The following is an 18,956-nucleotide window of genomic DNA, read 5'->3' as shown; positions in this document are numbered from 1 at the left end:
GTTACAGAATGGGTACCAAGAGAAGGGAAGCGCAGTCGAGGACGGCAGAAAAACTAGATGGGGTTATGAAGCTAGGAAATTTGCAGGCGCAAGTTGGAATCAGCTAGCGCAAGACAGGGGCAATTGGAGATCGCAGGGAGAGGCCTTCGTCCCGCAGTGGACATAAAAATATAGGCTGATGATGAAATACTGGTTGTTAGTCAGCGCTGTGTCTGTCGTCTTCACTACGTCCCGCGTGTTGCGCTGTTCGATTCCCTTCTAAACTGAGTTGGCATGCGAGCTCGTGAATGCGGCATCATGTATACGGTTGCCGAGGGGTGACGTGTCTTTGGGAGCAGGGAGCCATAACATCAGGACAAAAAAAAAAAAAATGTTAAATGCCTCATGGATTGGTCGAACACGCAGACGCAGCTGTACCACTTCAAAAAATTGGAGGACGCTTAAGCTTAAGCGTTGGTGGCATCAGGCTCGGTTTCTTGGCGTCATTAGGTATAAAAATTGGAGGACGGTTAAGCTTCGCAGTGGAACGCGATAGCATTCAATGATCCCTTCATGACTGCTTCTCACGCTTCCTGGCAAATGCAGCTTATCTAATGGTAATGTTTACCGGTAAACGCTCGCGGCGAATGCTATGCACGAAAGCGAGCTTTCTGGTAGAAACGCGGTCTCTTGCGTGGGCCGATCTTCTGTTATTGTTTCGCACTTTTAATATTTCAGTCTGAGAAGATGTTTACATTTCAGTCTGAGAAGATTTAAACATAAAAGGCATGCGCTGTCGGTGTTTTGTTTCAGGACATGTGTCTGATGGCTGTCATTCTCAGAATTCCGAGGAATAACTTTGTAAAGAATGTAAGACAAGGTATGAGCAACTTAAGTGATAGAACTTTAGTGCTGTATAGAATATATACGGCAATTTTCGCTCACGGGACGCCAACGCCTGCTACGGCGCCGCCACCGGATTTTCCACACTCGTGACTGTACGTACACAGCGTTCAAGCGCGCTCACCATGCTCAGCTCATAACATGTACCGGTACTTGTCCTGAGCTACTCGCCGCAGGTGTTGCGCTGCTCAGCCGGAGGTCGCGGCGGCCGCATTTCGATGGAGGTAAAATGCAAAGACGCCCGTGTGCTTAGATTTAGGCGCACGTTAAAGAACCCCAGGAGGTCAAAAATTGATCCGGAGTCCTCCACTACGGCTTGCCTCATCATCCGATCGTGGTTCTGGCACGTAATGTTCTGTGGCGCTTGCAGTGCTAACGCACTTGAAAATCTTTGAGGGCACACCTGTGCCAAGGTCTCAGTGACCCCCTGAGGGGGCTTCGGCGTGGCCGGTCCTCGGAGGCTGCCGGGCCTAGGAAACCTGCCGTGACTTCTGTCTTAATCTACTGCCGTCTCCCTCGTGTGCGGAATGCATGCTTCCTTGAAGCCGAGCACCCATGCTAACCCGCGGTCACGGGGCCGATCAAGAGAGCGCGAGTCCCGTTTGTCACGGCGACGCTGCGCGTCGTCACAGCAGTGCATGCCTGTTGTACTCGGTGGCGCGCGCGCACGACGACACGCTATCGATCTGCGTGCTTGATTCTCGCGAGCTCCGCGTTTCGCCCTGCGCCAGCGGAGACGCTGCTGCCGCTTCTGCGCGCTTTTCTCTTTCTTGTCGACGCTAACAAGCGCGTTCCGAGGCACGCACGAACGATTCGGCCCTCGTAGCCTAGGCGCTGTGGTGAAGTTACAGGAATAGCATGGCGGCATGCGACGTGGGGAGGACGCTCGTTTAGGATTCACTAGCGGAGGAGCAAGTGGGGTCGACGTAGTTGTTTTCGGAAGTGCACAGACTCGCTCATTCATTGTCTTTGAGATTTCGCGCTTCGTCGCACAAAAGAAAAAAACGTTTGCATGTTTGGTGAAAAATGCAGCGGTGCGAGGGAAGGCAACGTAGCATTTTAAAAATAACCAACGTGCGTTGTCGCTTGAATCCACTGAGAACATAATCCAACCAGAGTTAAATGCCAGCATATGTACGCTTATGTGATGCATTATGTGATACACTCCTGGTTTTCGACCAGTAATATTATCTTATGGAAATATGTAGCTCCAACACTTCCATGTAGTGAGCTCTACAGCTCACCTTGTGTGCATGCCTTGCTAAGCATACTTTATTTTCCTTCTCAAGCCTCTGCTTATTAATTTGATATAAATTCATGTTCTATGCCATGCAAAGATTAGTGTCTTGGCAGTGATTGAGTCAAATATGTTATTGGAATTGCACTACCAAGTGGTACACACACATTCATGGCACATACCAGCATTGAATACAAAGTAGGGTATCATTTTGGTGATCTGTATGTCCATAAACATGCCCTATATTCATTCATATGAGCTGCTGCACACCACTTGCTTAGATCTCTTGCTTATTAGCAGCATTTTTCTGCTTGAAAGTAAGACCTTGCTGTTCTCTAACCACCCACCTGTATTTGACTTTCTTCTATTGCATTCATCTTTATTACCTATTACATACTTATTGCTTACAAAACGTCTTAGCTGCATTTTGAAGTTGCATTTTTATTTGCACATTTGCTTACATATATTTAAGAGAACTAGAAACATAGTAGGGACAACTACTGGTCCATGAGAGTAATACTATAACTTTGTCTTGTGAAAACATTTTAAATTTAGGCTTGGAAAGTACAGATAACACAGGTGTTACAATTGCTGGACATGTATGCAAGCTGCAATAAAAAAAAATAAAAAATTTTATTTCTGGTTTTAATTGGGGTTGTCAGGGTGAAAAAGCATAAATAATAATGAAGTAATGTAAAACTAGGCGTGCACGAGTTGTGAAATCTCTGAATAAAGTATGACCATGCTAAGAGAACTGCCTTTGAATACAGAATACCCTTTTATTTCTGAAAACATAGAAAAAGACTAACAAAACTGTGCAAAGGGTGAACAAAGCAGACATATAACCTTAAAAAGAGGTAATTGCGCGTACAAGTGGGTGGAAGCCGATGTTCACTCAAAACTGGGCATGTTATTAAGCAAGAAAAAGCAAACGGTCACCACAATTTCATCATCCGAATAGCAATAATGCAGCAAAGAAATTGAATGGGAGTAGATGTGTGTAGGGAATATGGTTGTTAGTTTTGATATGTGATTTAAGATGAATACAAACATCATGCAAGCAAGGAACTTAATATATAACTTAACACTGCAGGTAACACTTGTGATCGTCCTTTTTTTAGTTGTGGGAAAGCAGCAGAAATGCCAATGTTCACTCAAACTGGGCATGTTATTAAGCAAGAAAAAGCAAACGGTCACCACAATTTCATCATCCGAATAGCAATAATGCAGCAAAGAAATTGAATGGGAGTAGATGTGTGTAGGGAATATGGTTGTTAGTATTGATATGTGATTTAAGATGAATACAAACATCATGCAAGGAACTTAATATAACTTCACACTGCAGGTAACACTTGTGATCGTCCTTTTTTTAGTTTTGGGAAAGCAGCAGAAATGCCAATGTTCACTCAAACTGGGCATGTTATTAAGCAAGAAAAAGCAAACGGTCACCACAATTTCATCATCCGAATAGCAATAATGCAGCAAAGAAATTGAATGGGAGTAGATGTGTGTAGGGAATATGGTTGTTAGTATTGATATGTGATTTAAGATGAATACAAACATCATGCAAGGAACTTAATATAACTTCACACTGCAGGTAACACTTGTGATCGTCCTTTTTTTAGTTTTGGGAAAGCAGCAGAAATGCCAATGTTCACTCAAACTGGGCATGTTATTAAGCAAGAAAAAGCAAACGGTCACCACAATTTCATCATCCGAATAGCAATAATGCAGCAAAGAAATTGAATGGGAGTAGATGTGTGTAGGGAATATGGTTGTTAGTATTGATATGTGATTTAAGATGAATACAAACATCATGCAAGCAAGGAACTTAATGTAACTTAACACTGCAGGTAACACTTGTGATCGTCCTTTTTTTAGTTTTGGGAAAGCAGCAGAAATGAACATTGCATAAGTGAAGAAAACTCGCCACTGGCTCAAAAATTAAGTATCCTCATTTAAGAGACAGCAAGTTGTTAATCAAATAGGACAGTTTCTTTTCATTTTTACTCACTTGTCATTGTGCACTAAAGAAATTTTCCACGGGATAAAATACTTTTACTTAGAAGAGACAGTGCAAGTAGCTGAGCACTGAGCAGGTTGACAGGCACTTGAAGAGACCAGCAGAAAGCCCTTATTTGCAGAGCTCTTTGTTCCATAAATGTTCATGCTCAACAGAATGTGAATTTTAAAGAAATGCTTGGTATGAAGATTTCAGATTTTAATACGTACTGAATGACAAATATTCAACTTGCATTTGTTGAAACATTCAATATTTCTGCACCCTTAGTTTCATTCTTGATTCAAGTCATAGCTGTGCTGATATCAGTCAGTTCATGTTTTTATATCTGTACAAAATTCATTATCTGCAACGTTCAGTGCTTTGCCAACATTTGTGGGTGATGATTTTTTAAATAGGCAACTTCTGCAGAATTTTACTCATGATTTTGTTTCTGACAATCCATCTTTTCTGTTCTAATTTTCTGGAAAATAAACTGACCATGCATTCATTATGAATAATTTCTTGTCATCCACTTGTGCTGAGAAAGAGAGCTGAAAACTTTTCCTCTTCTGTGGCACTTTCTGTCTTTGGAAAGGCATGCCTTGTGCTTTTGTTTTAGTTAGCTTCTAGGGGCTTATATTTTGTCAAACGTGTTTTATTGCAGAATGTGGCTGTGACACGAGTGACAATGAACGGCTTCGAGAAGAGTGAGAGTGTGGAGGATGGGGCTCTGGACAATGCACGCAGCTCAACACCTAACAGCAATGTAGCCGGGCGAGAGCCCAATGGCAACTTGAGCCCTGTGTGTGAGGACAAGCTTCACTCTGAGCCTCCGGCACCCTTGCCACCACCTCGAACCTCTTCTTCGCACAGCTACCTCAACAAAGTCTGCAAAATGGCTGCTCGAACAGAAGGTATGTGGCGGAAATTGGTCTCTATCACACCCTCTAGAAGGGTTGTTGAGTGACAAGGCAGGTGTGACATGCTCAGGCACTGTTGATTGCATTTTTTTGTCTTGTATTGGAACATGGCAAACAGTATAGAAGTGCCGTTTGCATGGTTGTGAGTTTAGTTGTTGTATATGATTTCACACATTCTTCCTTTCTTGGGGGGCTTTCTTGGGGGGTGACACTTGTCACAGATTCATAACTGCACCATAGCAGTCATAGCCTTTGATATGCCATGCACATGCCATATTAGCTTTTGCCATTTTAGGTCACAATTTCTTTTAAAATGCAGCCTAATTGCGTAAACCATTTGCTACTTAGTTTTGTCATTTTTCTATTGTTGCCCGCAACTCGCATGGAAGAAATTTTACTATATATCTGCCAGATGCAAGAAGCTAGTTTCATAGGGTTAATTCCACTCATTGTATATAATCAAATTTCTGCTTCTTGTGCATGGGTAGCACTGGCTTTTGACAGTGTTTGCACATTAAGTGCCATGGTTTACAGTATTTGGATGGAGCACCAGTTCAGCTTGCTTGACAAAAATAAGTGGCAACATAATGCTTGTGCTGTTCTAGAAATCTCCTGATGCTCAGTAGCAAAATGTCAATTTTCATCAGTAGTGGGTGATGACATGCTCATGCTAGCAATAATCCTCTGCCTGATTTTAGTTCATGCTCTATCATCAAATGCTTCTGCTAACCGTACAGAATGCAGCCAATGCAAAAGAAACAAAGACAACCTGTTGCAGCTACTGTCACTCTTACATCAATGATGAGCACTGTTGTATCTTTGTCAGGCAAAGGCGGAGGCCACTGGCCCCGGCCGGCACCACACAGCAGCAGCTTCGACGAGTGCACCTCCATGGAGTACCAGCACATGGCAGCTGCCCGAAAACCTGCACGGCCCAAATCTGAAATTTTCTTCTCTCAAGAGAAGGGATCCAAAACACCCCGGTGCCCTTCCATGACGTTCGAGGTTAGTGATCACCAGCTACCTCTTTTCCGAGTCTTTTAGTGAATTAACATGCCAATATCAAGAACGTGCTCTGCACTCCAATTATTTTTTAACAGTAGTAAATAGTAGAAATTTTGTACAGTGCTTCCGGTACACATTCTCTGAATCTTGTGAAAGAATAGGAGTCTAAGCAAGAAGCTTTGTCAATCATTGAAAAAAAGCTGGGCCACAGCCTTTATGTAGGTAGAACATCAAAGGTAATTTTGTCATTTATCTGATAGTAGCATGAAGGTACATTGGAAACTCGAAAACGTTTCTTAGAAAGGCAGTTTCACTTGAAGAAATTTTTTTTCTGGCCTAGGGATCAAACCTTGGATCAATGTCTTTCTAGCTCTGTTGCTAACCATGAGGCTGGCAAATAGCAGCACAGGGCTTAATTAATCAATATTTACAATATTACTGGCATACAAGTTTAATGATGGTGGCAGTAAATTCTCTTCAAAATGTGGTGATAGCAGACAGCACAAAGCTCATACACTTTCCACCTTTCAGCTGTGTGAGTATAGTGCAATGCCTCCCCTGGACTAATGTAGGTATTGCATTTCAGTAACACTCTGGAAATTCCTCTAATAATGATTTTCTGAGAAAATCCTCTCCTTTCTATTGCCTTTGAATCGGCAATGACAGTGACTGGCCATGAAATTTCAGCTCAGAAATTGGTGAGGAGGTTATTGAAGTGCAGTAACATCTTCAGTCGGAGGCGGTGCTGCCGTTCATTTGGCAGAGTAAAAGAATGCCTTTGAGTCAAAATGCATGTTTACCAGTGTTGAGTTAACCACTAAATAAAATGGCAAATATCCCGGCTCCATTTTGATGAAACTACCGCAGGGATTCAAGAGTGCAATCTGATGAATGGGGTAGCTATGTTGTAAAGCACTGCTTGAATACTATGGACACTTCGTTGAATACTATGGACACTTACTGCCTATAGCTAGTTGGTGATTCATATTGACAGTAAACAGCATGGGAAAAAAAATAAGACAAAAATTGTCTTATCTGGTTTCGTTTCGTCCCGTTTTTTTTTTTTTTTTTTTTCCGCACTGTTTATTGTCACTATGGACACCTTGAATCTAGACGCCAAGAGTAAGCAGGATGTTACTACAGCCCATGATAAGTTCAGCATCATCAGATGTGTGTTTGTCAATCACTTAAAAATGCACTTATGCTCAACAAATATGTGTTGTTACTCATGTCACATCTCTCGCTGTACCATAATTGGGACAGTAATGCACAGCATCACATTTCTAGCACATCATTCATTTGAATTATGTACATGGGAATCCTGTCCTCAAAATATGCATTGCACTAATGTACCATACAGTGACAGATTAAGTGCTCATTTAGTAGCTAGCACATTGCATCAAAGGAGGGGGAGCGAAATTCAAATGGCTGGTGTGTGCCAAGTCCAATGCTCGTTTGGCAGGAACCGCTGGTGTTTGACATGTGTGACATGAGATGTCAAACCTACCTCGTGAAACTTGATATGCCACGTTTAAGCAGTGGTGGCACATCATATTAAGATGAAGCATTAGTTCATGCTTAAGTCTCTTATTTTCACATTCAAGTGCACTTCAAATGTACAAATGCTCTCCTTAAGTAACTGCTGATGTGATTTGAAAGAACTTGTTGTGCTTAAAGGATAAAGTCAAAATATATTCTCTGATGGAATCATAGTTTTGATTTAGACACCCAAATTATTTCCAAAATGTCCAACAAATATACAAAATTTAAATATATTGAAGTGTCCAGTTTACAGCTGTGTAACTTCGCAACAAAATATAGCGCAGTTCTGAATCTGTACCGGATATAGTGGCTAAAGCAGTCAAAATTGACATGTGGCTCTAGAATATGCTACCATCTTGTCAATAGGACTTTTCCACAGATTGTATAAAAGGCATAGTCTTATAAGAAGACCAATATAACATGTTTATTTTGTCTGTCTACATTCTGTGTCATGTGTGGCTGATACCTTGTGAAAGTGATAGTATTTGTTTTTGTTCTCTAGATAGTGTTGTAAACTTGCGGCTTCAATTAGCTTAAAGTTTTTCAGTATAGTGAATTTTAATTTGAGAAATATTAGGGGGCAAACTAAAAGTCAATATGATTTTTCTATTCAATGCAACAAATTTTGTTTGAACTGGCTCATCACTTGCCTATTTCAAACATTGCTGTCTCATTTGTATTTGACTATGAGATTTGGTATGGGGCTTCAGCTTGAGTGTTCTCTTAAAATGGTACATTAGGGAATATTATGTGCTGCTGTCATATTTATGTAAAGCTGACTACTTATTAACAGCAGTGATTTAGTGTGTTTGAGGGGCTTCAACAAAAGCAAATATACATGTACAAGCCATTAACTACAAGTAGTAGTAGTAGTACTGATCAACTTCACCTGAAGTCATAAACTGTTAGTATTTTAGTTTTAGCTACTCAACATGAATAATAATAAATGAACAGTATTTTGTTGCTTAATTGCATTCACTGGTGGTTGAGGAGGCCTTCTGTACAATCTCAAGCAGCCCTCCACTACAGCCTCTGTTTAGCTCTGTGTTAGCTTTGTGATGCAACTGTATGAAGTATGGAAGTTCGACTGCAGGCTGTGTTATCAAAATTGATGTTATATATCATAATATCATAGTCTATTGTCAGAAAATATTGTTATACTCTAGTAAAATACAGTGAGGATTAATTGTAAAAACTATGCTTGGTGCTTTTTTTTTTTTTGCAATTCGTTTATCTTTACTGATGATAGTATAAGCTCCCATACTGCATGTGATGCACAAATTGTCATATGTGGGACTTCCTCATGAGTGCACTTGCCTTATTATCCATGTCATTCCAATACATAGGGAAACATGACCTTTGGTAGGATCGAAGCCTATGTACGACTAGAACAACTAGGAGAAGGTTCTTATGCTACCGTGTACAGGGGTTACAGCAAGTAAGTACCCTCTCCAACACAGGCATACTACTTCAGTTGCTTCAGTATTGCCTTAAATATTACTGCACAGTGCATGACAAAAAAGTTTTTGTAAGATGTTTTCTTTTACTTTGCATGTAGTGTGCTAGTTTCTGAACATGGATTCTAAATGGCATCGCTGCATAAGTATTATTTGAATGTTTTTGAATATTGTAGATTGCATACACTAAAAGCAGCAACAACAGATTACTGCAGAGCACTAGCCACGTTACAATTCATTGATGGCAACTTTTTCTTTCCATTAATCTACCACCACCTTTCAGATTTCAAGAGAACTCATTGGGTACATTGTAACTTAAATGCACTGCATCAAGGAATTCCCTGTGAAGCTGAAAAAGGCAACTTTTAAAGTGACAGTAGTATGGTAAAAATACTGAAAGATTAAAGGATGTTGAACAGATAGCCAGTTAGCTATGTTCTGGTGCTTTCAAAACAATGTGTAGTTGCACAGACGTAAGAAGTCCACTGTGTTAGCATGGCACCAACATGCAAAACAGTCGGATAATGTTTATACTATTAACAGCCAAGCATTTTCATGTTGGCAAAACCTGTGTACCAAAACTTAATACTATAGTCTATATGGTTAGAGCTTCTACCTGTCTTCACAATTGTCATGGTTATGCTCCTAATAATGTAGGAGCATAACCACAACAATAGCATTACATTGTGCCAATACATTTACCTAAAGCTGCAGATGCAATGTAGGTAAGGAACAAAAATATTTAAAAATAGTTTTCACTACTTTTATACAGAAAAATGCTTTTGGTATTTGATTTCATGAGCCATATTCATTATTTTTCATACATAAATTTTAGAATTTGTTTTTGCTTTCAGTCTCATGGGCAAAGTAGTCGCACTGAAGGAAATCAGGCTGCAGCCTGAAGAAGGCACACCTTTCACAGCAATCAGAGAAGGTGAGACTTTTTTTTTTTTACTTAACATTTTGTCCAATTGTAGCAGCCGCTTGTACCAGATCAATGGCCTGTAGGTCCATGCAGATTGAATTGTCTGTTTACTCCTTTCCTTATGCCAATGAATGTTTTCTTTTCAGCATCATTGTTGCGGGGTCTAAAGCATGCTAATATAGTGACACTTCATGACATCATTCACACTAAAGACACACTCACATTTGTATTTGAATATGTGGTAAGTGTGGCAGTTTTATTTCTTTTCAGTCAACTGTAGTTATGTGTACTCTTTAACATTACTAACTTTAGCTTTTCTTGTCACTCCTTTTTCCTTTAGCACACAGACCTTAGCCAGTACCTTGAGAAGCACCCCGGTGGGCTCAACCCCAAGAACGTCAAGGTAGTACTCCCTTAATAGTTGTTCTATATTGTAATATAGTTAAGGCCCTTCATTTTCTGGTCAACCCGACTTCAACTTTTACCTGGTTGTGTAAAAATAGGATTAAACCCACTTTCCGCCCATAAAGACATTTTTATAGAGTATAATGAAGTCTTTAAAGAATGTCTTTATACTGTCTTTTATATAACCTTGTTGTAAAGTGGCAACTCTCACCACAAAATTACCTTATTACCACAGTGCATTTTTAAAGCATCTTTGACAGCACATATCGTAAGTCCGTAACATCCTCGGAATTTATTCCAAGTGTATATGCCTTGCAAACTCCCCAGCTGCAGTTTCGAAATTTTAATATGGGCCATAAAGTAATTCGTTAAAAACTTAACTTTAGTAATTAACCTGTTATGCATTTTGATTTCTCATGCAGCTAACACCCGTCTCTTACAGAAATGCAGCTCAAGGATTAGAATTGTGCTGCCCGCCACAGGCGATTTTTGAAAATTCTGTTGTGTAAAAAATAACACCTGGTATATCGCTGGTGCACAGAAGCATTGTCACACTTTACATTTTTTTAATGTTGCAGGCTTTCTTTTTACGTCAGGAAAAGACCACGAGAGACGTAGGTTGCTTTAAACACTGCTATCAATGATTTGTCAGCATCCTGCACAACTATTGCATTGAAACCTTATCAATTATGTTAATTAAAAGTAAGCAAATTAACTAATTAATTTTTCCATGATAAAAAATACTCATCATTAGCGTGAACAACGTCCATCAGCCTATGGTAGGTTCTGTTCACGTAAAACCCTCTGTCATTTAATCAATGATGCCATTTAGTTAGGACAGCTGGTATATATAACACTGGCTACAGTTTGTGACAAATAAACTGGAGAGAAAAAGATGCAAATTGGAAAATGCTTTCTTAGTGGAGATAAAATTGTTTTCTATGTGTCCATCAAAAGAAGAATCACTTTTGTCATTTTTATAACAAACCAGATTCAGGAGTGGCACAAAAATAAAGGCCAAAAACACCCCTTGGGGATTCTTGACTCAACAAATATGACCTTTCCTCCTTGCCTCCAGAAGTAATCATATGAAACCTGAAAATAAAGAGCCCTATACATAGAATATCTCCAAGTCAGCTTCCTTTCCCAACATTCCGCGGCCTTTGAAGGAAGGTTCGTGTATAGCTGCTCATGCTGTATGTATCTAGATGTCGGTCAGTGATCTGGGAATGAGGAAGTCCTTCCAGGCATGTAATGAACAGACCACTCGTGATTGGGCTGGCATAGACATCAACGCAGTGGCAAAGAGCTGACAACTGGACAGAGCAAGAATTTGAGGGTGCTGCATGACTGATTGGGCAACAGGCCTGTGCATGGAAATAAGTGATCATTCACTGTCTGAGAGAGAAGAACTTGGCTTATTGCCACAATGAGTGGCTACAGTTACTCTGAAAACTCTCTGCCCCTACCCCCCAGACACACATGCAAACACAACAAAGGGGGGGGGGGGGAATAAATACACTAAAGACATCTGTATTTCTCACCTGTATAATGCATAGATTTGCCGTGGACCTGTTGCAGGGCTCGCAACCTGAAAATACAAGGTGATGCGGCACTTGGTTCATGGGCTAAATTAGTTTTGCAGCCCGTCATCTGGGCATACAATAAGCAGTAGCTTGTTGCTGCTGCTAAAAGTGATCACATGCGTGGTGGTCACTCTCATGACTGGCAACTATAAGATGCCAAGCTGCACCTAACTGTTGCTTAATTTCCTTCTTAATGGTGGCTGTGGAAAGTTTCTTCTGTGCCCGAAGCTATCGGTAGCTTTGCAAAGGGCATGTTGCTGTGTTTCCGCCTAGCTGTTTCTCACAGATAATGACATTTTCTTTCAGCTTTTCCTATTCCAGCTCTTGCGTGGTCTGTCCTACTGTCATGAACGAGTCATTCTTCACAGGTATACACAGCTTTCTACTTGTTTATGTTCAATCATAAAAGGACTCTTTTTGTTAGAAGTATCAAAAGTCTTTTAGCATTGAGCTTTTCTGAATGTGAAAGAGCTTACGTACACACGTGTTTTAAAATTTTCATTTATAATGAGTTTTAATTTAGAAACTAGTGCACAATAAAAATTTTTATGAATATTGTATTTATTTATATGAAAACTGTTCTCTTCTGCAGTTCTTTGTTTGCGGATGTGCTTCAATTTTCTTAGAACACATGGCACTGTAACACGCATATTTGTTAATTTGTCAGTTGGATGTAAGAGTTCAGGCAAGCCTGTCATCTATGTTGTGCAGCTTCAGTTACTTGGCACAATCGCTGTTCTGGTCATTTTGGGCACGGGGAGCGACAGAATGGTAAAGAGCATTGTCAGTATATTTTCAGTAAGGGCAGCACAATGGTGCCGGAATTGTTTGACAAGAGAGATTTGATATGTGCCGAAATAGGCACCACAAGACAAGCACTGCCTGTGATTTCATTGAGGCACTTGTCATGAGCATGACTATCAGTGCTCCAGAAAGCATGTGTTAAGAGCAGCCTCACAATTGTGCCTTCCTTTGCACTTTCTTCAACTGTCTTGGAAACAAATTTTTCTCCAGGATAAAGTAGGGCTGTTCTAGTCTTTTGCAGTGTGGTCACTTCAGCTTCATTCGATACACCTTGCTGTTGCACATCACATTTTTGAAACGTACCACATGATGGTCCAAATTTTTATAGTAGTAAACGTATAAATGCTGATTCCTAAGGATATTTACTTTCTGAGAATGCACATTTATAACATTGTACACTTCGCATATTGTTTTATTGTTATCACCCATGAATTCAATACATCCCATGTTTGGCCAACCTGAACCACCTGTTAGTAATGTCATTCCAAAGCCCTGGAGATAGAAACATTGCTTACTGCTGCCATGCAGTTCTGAAAGATATTATACATGTAGTTATTATCTTGTCTCTTATTCTGTTGTCTGTTCATCTTGTTTCCAGAGATCTGAAACCTCAGAACCTTCTCATCAGTGAACAGGGAGAGCTGAAACTTGCAGATTTTGGTAGGTGGCATAGGCTCACTGCTTAGCCTAAGAAAAGAGGAGCTTTGATTTTAGAACCCAGGTATTTTGCAACAAGTTGACCTAGTAAGAAAATAAAACTCAATCCGATGCACTTAGCGAGTTCCTTGGTGAAGAAAATAAATTGTGGAATGTCTGATAACCTGAAATCCTCCTCGCTCCTTAGCTCCTTCCAACTCTATAAAACTGGTAACAAAGAATGCATACTTTACTGCAGGTCTTGCCAGAGCCAAGTCTGTGCCTAGTCGTACTTACTCACATGAAGTGGTCACTTTGTGGTACCGGCCACCTGATGTGTTGCTTGGATCAACAGACTACTCAACATCACTGGACATGTGGTGTGTGACTACTTTTTAATAAACCATGTTTGAAGTCGCTGATTGCTATTGTGCAGTGTGCTTATATCAAAGTTCAGTTAGTTGTTCTTTCATTGTTTTCAATTGAAAGTTGTCTTTGTTCTTTTTTTCTCTCTTTTGGCATTGTAATGCTTGCTAACTCCTTGGTCAGCTCGAGGTGTAGTCCTATATAATTACCAGACTTAGTATTCAACAGTAGCCACAGCCAGTTTTCATGACTCTGTAGTTTATGGATCTCTTCGCTGTGGAACTTTCTTGTCAATTCAAGGCGTGGGGTTTTGTTAAGCTGCAGCATTTCAAAAATGTTTGGTTGCATTTAAGATTACTTGTAGGTAAGTGTTAGTATAGTCTCCCCTTAGAACATATGTCTTAATGAAAAGTGGATGCACATCTGCTGCCTTCCAGCTATAGTGTAGAGAAAGAGAAAGCTCTGTAATAAAATGCGGAGAATTCTGCTGGCATTTATGCAGCCTCCTACATGCTACTGTGTGAGGAAAGAGGTCAGGAAAAGAAAGACAGAAAAAGAAAGTTTGGGGGGGGGGGGGGGGGGGTAGATGTTGTGTAGTGCTACATTACCACGTACCCTAAAAGCACACACATTAGAAGATAAGTTTAGAGACTGTGCGGTGTGCTGCTATCAAGTAAGTTTGCTGGTGAACTGAATTGCATCTGCTTCAACAGTCAGCCATGCCTATATCTTCATAAGGTGAAATGGTGCCAGCATGTGTTGAAGCCACAATAACAGAGTTATTTAAAATGCAGTCGTTCCAGCTGAGGTGTACAATTTTTTTTCAGCGAGAAATGTGCAGTAACAAATACGCCAATTTTGGTAGGAGCATGTTGTCTATTGATTTCAGGAAATATAATGTGCATCCTGCATTGTGATACATCAGCTTATAGCTTAATTGTTCAGTGAGCAATAGAAGCAATGCAGGAGTAAATTCCAGCAGTGCAGCGATAACTATGTTGTTAGAGCCAATGCTATTTTGACTAGCACCATTGCTCTACAGCAGCAGTTACCATAAGAGCCACTGCCGCTAAGCCAATTAATGTTGTGTTGTTTAATAGAGCAGTGTGTGGTGCCACATTCACAGTGTACCAAAAGCATGCATGTGACATTTTATTTTTGCTTAATGATATGTCATTTTCAAATATGAATTACTCTGGAGGTAGCGTTCTAAAATTATTTTTCATGAGGCAATCTACGCCTTTAAAACCTAGGCCCAAAATGTCAGTGCTTTGAGAGATTAATGTGGTTGTTGTAGTAAACAGAACAAAAAAAGTACCCCTGCATACCAAAGCTGACTCAGCTGAATCAGATTTGCCTGTGTAGAGCACACTGTTTGAAAAGTATTGTATGGTACTAAACTGAAACATCCAGGGCAACCATCACAAGCAAAAGCTTTTTGAGATCGCAGCACTGCAAAAAAAAAAAAAAAAAAAATCTGCCACAGTTGTGTAGCCTACTAGTATCAAGACTGGCCACTACATTGACCACTCAATTTCAGGCTGTATGTGTAGGGCTGGGAGAAATTTTTTTTTCTCAAGCCCATGGTTTTGAAGATTTTACTCGGGATTGTGAACGTCATTTTTGAAAATGTGTGGATTTGCTAAAACTAGCTCCAATTTTCTTTTTTCATTGTGCAGGGGAGTGGGCTGCATATTCATTGAGATGATCACCGGTGCAGCCGCATTCCCTGGTGTCAAGGACACAACTGATCAGCTGGATAAAATCTGGAGGGTAAGGTTTTAGCCGTGTGCTTAATGCACCTTATGTTTATACAGAGAAGTTTCAGTAAATTTTGGCGCACCTTGATGTCTATGCATTCCTTGAATTAAGCATAGTGTTGAAGTCATGTATGCTCTTGCATACATTATTTTAATGGAATATGAACAGCTCCGGGCATTTTTGTATTCTTTGACTGGCTTTACTGCACTTCTAGAACAATGCATAAAATTATCTTAATATCCAAATACACTGTTTTCCTCAGATGAACAAAGCTCTGTTGTTGCTGCTGTTGTTTAACAATATGCATAGATTTATGCAGATAAGCTAATGTTAATGTCTGCCGTCTTCATTCACTTCAAGTGTACTTCATGTTAAGCTGTTGATGGGTTGCCATGTAGGACTCGCATTGCAGGAGACTTGCATTAAGCACTTTATACCAAATGAGAATGTTATAGGTGAATGGTGTTCCTAACAGACTTATATTCTTGGTCATTAGCAGTTCATTTTATCTCTCCAGCTGCTCCCATTTACACAAAATTACACAATGCGTAAAAAAGACAGGACGCAGACTGCGTGGGACGGCGGACGGGGTCCTGTCTTTCTTTTCGCATTGTATAATTTTGCACTAGTATCTAGTAAGTGTACATATGCTTTGAATTTTACTTTTTTTTTTTTTACTGACAGCATTGTCAGTAGCTGCATTCTTTTATGCCGTTATTCATTTCCTTGTTTTCCGTGCACTTTTTTTAGTTAGCATCCATTATAATTCTGTAGTGCTTGCACAAAGTGATATGGTGGCTGAAAAGGGGTTTAACTACGTGCAAAATATTTCTATTCTAAGCAATACACCATTGCTCTTTTTGTCATTGGTGTCGCAGTGTGTCTAATGTTATAATGACAATTTGGGGCTCCTAAATTCCAGATCCTGGGGACTCCTACTGAGGAAACGTGGGAAGGTGTTTCTCGTTATAAGAACTACAAACTTCGTAAGTTCTGCTTTCTTGCCTGTTGTATTCACTGGAACACAGTTTTGCGATTGCCCTTTCTGTTCCAGATAAATTTGGCATGTACCCAGGCCAGCCCCTAAAACAAGCCTTCCCTAAACTATCGGAGATACCGCAGGCTGACGAAATTGCCAACAGATTCCTCCAGGTACTACTCATTTTCTTTCAGCGATTTGCTTTTATAAAGCTGGATCTTTTGGTGTAATTAGGGGAAACAGAAGTTGAAATGTTGCCACTTCAGAATGAGGGAACCAGCTTTGTAGTTGTCTATCACTTTCTTCTCATTGTCTGTTTGTCTATTTACATCAGAAAACAATAGGCAGTCAAGCCTGCTTACTTTGAACCAGAATATTTTGAATTCATAAGCCTTATATGTATCGAACAGTAGAAATATATCCCCTTCAAGTCCTTGTGTAGATGTATTGGAGTGTTATGTGTCATTATTGAACTCCCTATCTGCCAACAAATTTGATACATATTGTGAAGAAAGAGCCTGTTCCTTTTCTTCATGCTGCTTGGAGTCACTGCACTGTAGATTGTAACCTCACGTGTTTCTACCTGAGTGTAATAGATGCTAGATTTTGCTAAAACGTTGTGTACCATGTACATATAACATATCCTATGCATAATAAAAATGATTCTGATTCTGAAAAGAGATGATGCGCGCTGCATCATCCTGAATCAGGTTTGAGCGCTATAGTTGCATGTAGCTTTGCTCTCTCCTGCATATGTATACCTGTCCACTATTGCTCACTACACTAATAACATGCAAAATGCCAAGCTGGCGAGCTTAATTGCATAATTGTTTCCCGAGTTTGTTGTAGCACTTTAGCATAGATGCAAATGAGGCTCTAGCTGCCGAAATTGTTCTGTGAGCCTGTAGAATTCTACCAGGTTGCAGAAATTTTGCTTTGATGAAATTGTAAGTTCGTGAAGTTTTTCAACTGGATGTATAACTTAATAATAATAATACTTTATTACATGCAATGCACATCAGTTACATATCCAGCCCACATAGCAACATTGCTTGTGTACAAAGCTGGGCAGTCAGTAGGTAGTACGAATGCTTGTACACAATGGATAAATACCAAAAAATAATAATAGAAATAAGATAATATTGGAACATAATAAGAGATTGGTTACTGTGATATTCGATATGCATGCACATATGTGCACGCATATGTGCATGTATATCCTGCCATAGTTTTAAATAGGGCTGGAGTATGTAAAAATAAATAAACATGTGTACAAGGTAGATTGCAAAGAAAGACATTGACAGCAAAGATGACTTCACAATCAGTGTAGTCACAAGTTTCCGATTAGTAACTATTGGAAAAACTGTACATAGCATATGAAAGCGCTCTGTCATCTGTGTACATGCTTAGAAATTTCTTAAGAAAAAGTTTAAAACAAATCTGGGCATTTCACATCACCATGACCTTGGGAATGATTTTATTTGTATAAAGGATCCTGGAGATCTCGCTATCCTTCAAATTATTCAAATTATCCGGCACATAGAAAGCATGAGTTCTCTTGCCATAGCTTGTGTACACACGAGGCACAGGATATTATAATTGAGGTTTGCCTATACTAAGCACTCGAAGTCACAGACTAGAGGATTGCTACAGATCAGTGCTGCTGTGCTAGTGCCTTTCTCAGTGTTTAATCACACCTGTCATTATTAATATTTTCCTGTGATTTCAGCTTCAGCCACAGAACAGGATCTCAGCTGTGGATGCTATGCGGCACAGCTATTTTGCAGACATGCCCCCCAAGGTGTACGATCTCCCTGACCGTAAGTACTATGTCTTGCTGTCACATATTGCAGGCTTATTTTGGTGCATAATGTTTGTGCTTAGACTGTATAAAGAGGGTCAGTATAGTAGATGGTGTAAATGCACATGCTGCAAAGCATTACGAGGGCTGTCCCAAGAGTTGAGTTCTTGGTCTGATTCAGAAGCAAGTGGCGGCAGTAAATGTGCCCATGTTATTTTTGACATAATCTCTTCTACTTATGTAACACAAGAACTCCCAAACTTGTTTGCCTCTGGGAGCCCCACCAGCTGTTTTGACAGTGCTAAAGAATATCCTGTGCATCTGGGTAATCTCTTAGTAAATGTTCAATCAATACAAATTGGCTACAGTAGCAAAAATGCTTGTAACCAATTGCAATGTAGTCACTTTGTGGAACAAAGTAGATATGAACGAGGAAGGGGAAATGTGGGAGAGGGGCATGCACAAAACACAAAACAAACACTGTGATGAACACAAAAAGCACCTCAAGGAACCAGAGAGTTCAGTGAAACCCTCAAACTTAGCACAGCCTATGATGCTTCAATGATTGAATGCCTATAAAAAAAATAATCCTAATGTCCCAAAGAAAGGTTATAATGTCACTGATATCATAAGCATTGTAAATGATGA

The 18,956-nt window shown here is 40.0% G+C and overlaps 1 protein-coding gene across 1 annotated transcript in view; it reads left to right on the top strand.

Moving 5' to 3' along the window:
- The window catches only part of LOC119458381 (cyclin-dependent kinase 14), a 138,664-nt gene that overhangs the window by 108,809 nt on the left and 10,899 nt on the right, over nucleotides 1-18,956 (top strand). Inside the window, exons 4-16 of the mRNA XM_037720219.2 lie at nucleotides 4,786-5,035; nucleotides 5,868-6,046; nucleotides 8,935-9,026; nucleotides 9,900-9,979; nucleotides 10,117-10,211; nucleotides 10,311-10,373; nucleotides 12,268-12,329; nucleotides 13,364-13,425; nucleotides 13,661-13,781; nucleotides 15,447-15,540; nucleotides 16,451-16,514; nucleotides 16,583-16,680; nucleotides 18,237-18,327. Coding sequence (XP_037576147.1) covers nucleotides 4,786-5,035; nucleotides 5,868-6,046; nucleotides 8,935-9,026; nucleotides 9,900-9,979; nucleotides 10,117-10,211; nucleotides 10,311-10,373; nucleotides 12,268-12,329; nucleotides 13,364-13,425; nucleotides 13,661-13,781; nucleotides 15,447-15,540; nucleotides 16,451-16,514; nucleotides 16,583-16,680; nucleotides 18,237-18,327 — 1,351 coding nt within the window. The remainder of the gene's footprint in view (nucleotides 1-4,785; nucleotides 5,036-5,867; nucleotides 6,047-8,934; nucleotides 9,027-9,899; nucleotides 9,980-10,116; nucleotides 10,212-10,310; nucleotides 10,374-12,267; nucleotides 12,330-13,363; nucleotides 13,426-13,660; nucleotides 13,782-15,446; nucleotides 15,541-16,450; nucleotides 16,515-16,582; nucleotides 16,681-18,236; nucleotides 18,328-18,956) is intronic.

The sequence above is a fragment of the Dermacentor silvarum genome, chromosome 1, assembly GCF_013339745.2.
Source record: "Dermacentor silvarum isolate Dsil-2018 chromosome 1, BIME_Dsil_1.4, whole genome shotgun sequence".
NCBI lineage: Eukaryota > Metazoa > Arthropoda > Arachnida > Ixodida > Ixodidae > Dermacentor > Dermacentor silvarum.
This window is presented reverse-complemented; position numbering and strand designations above follow the sequence as displayed.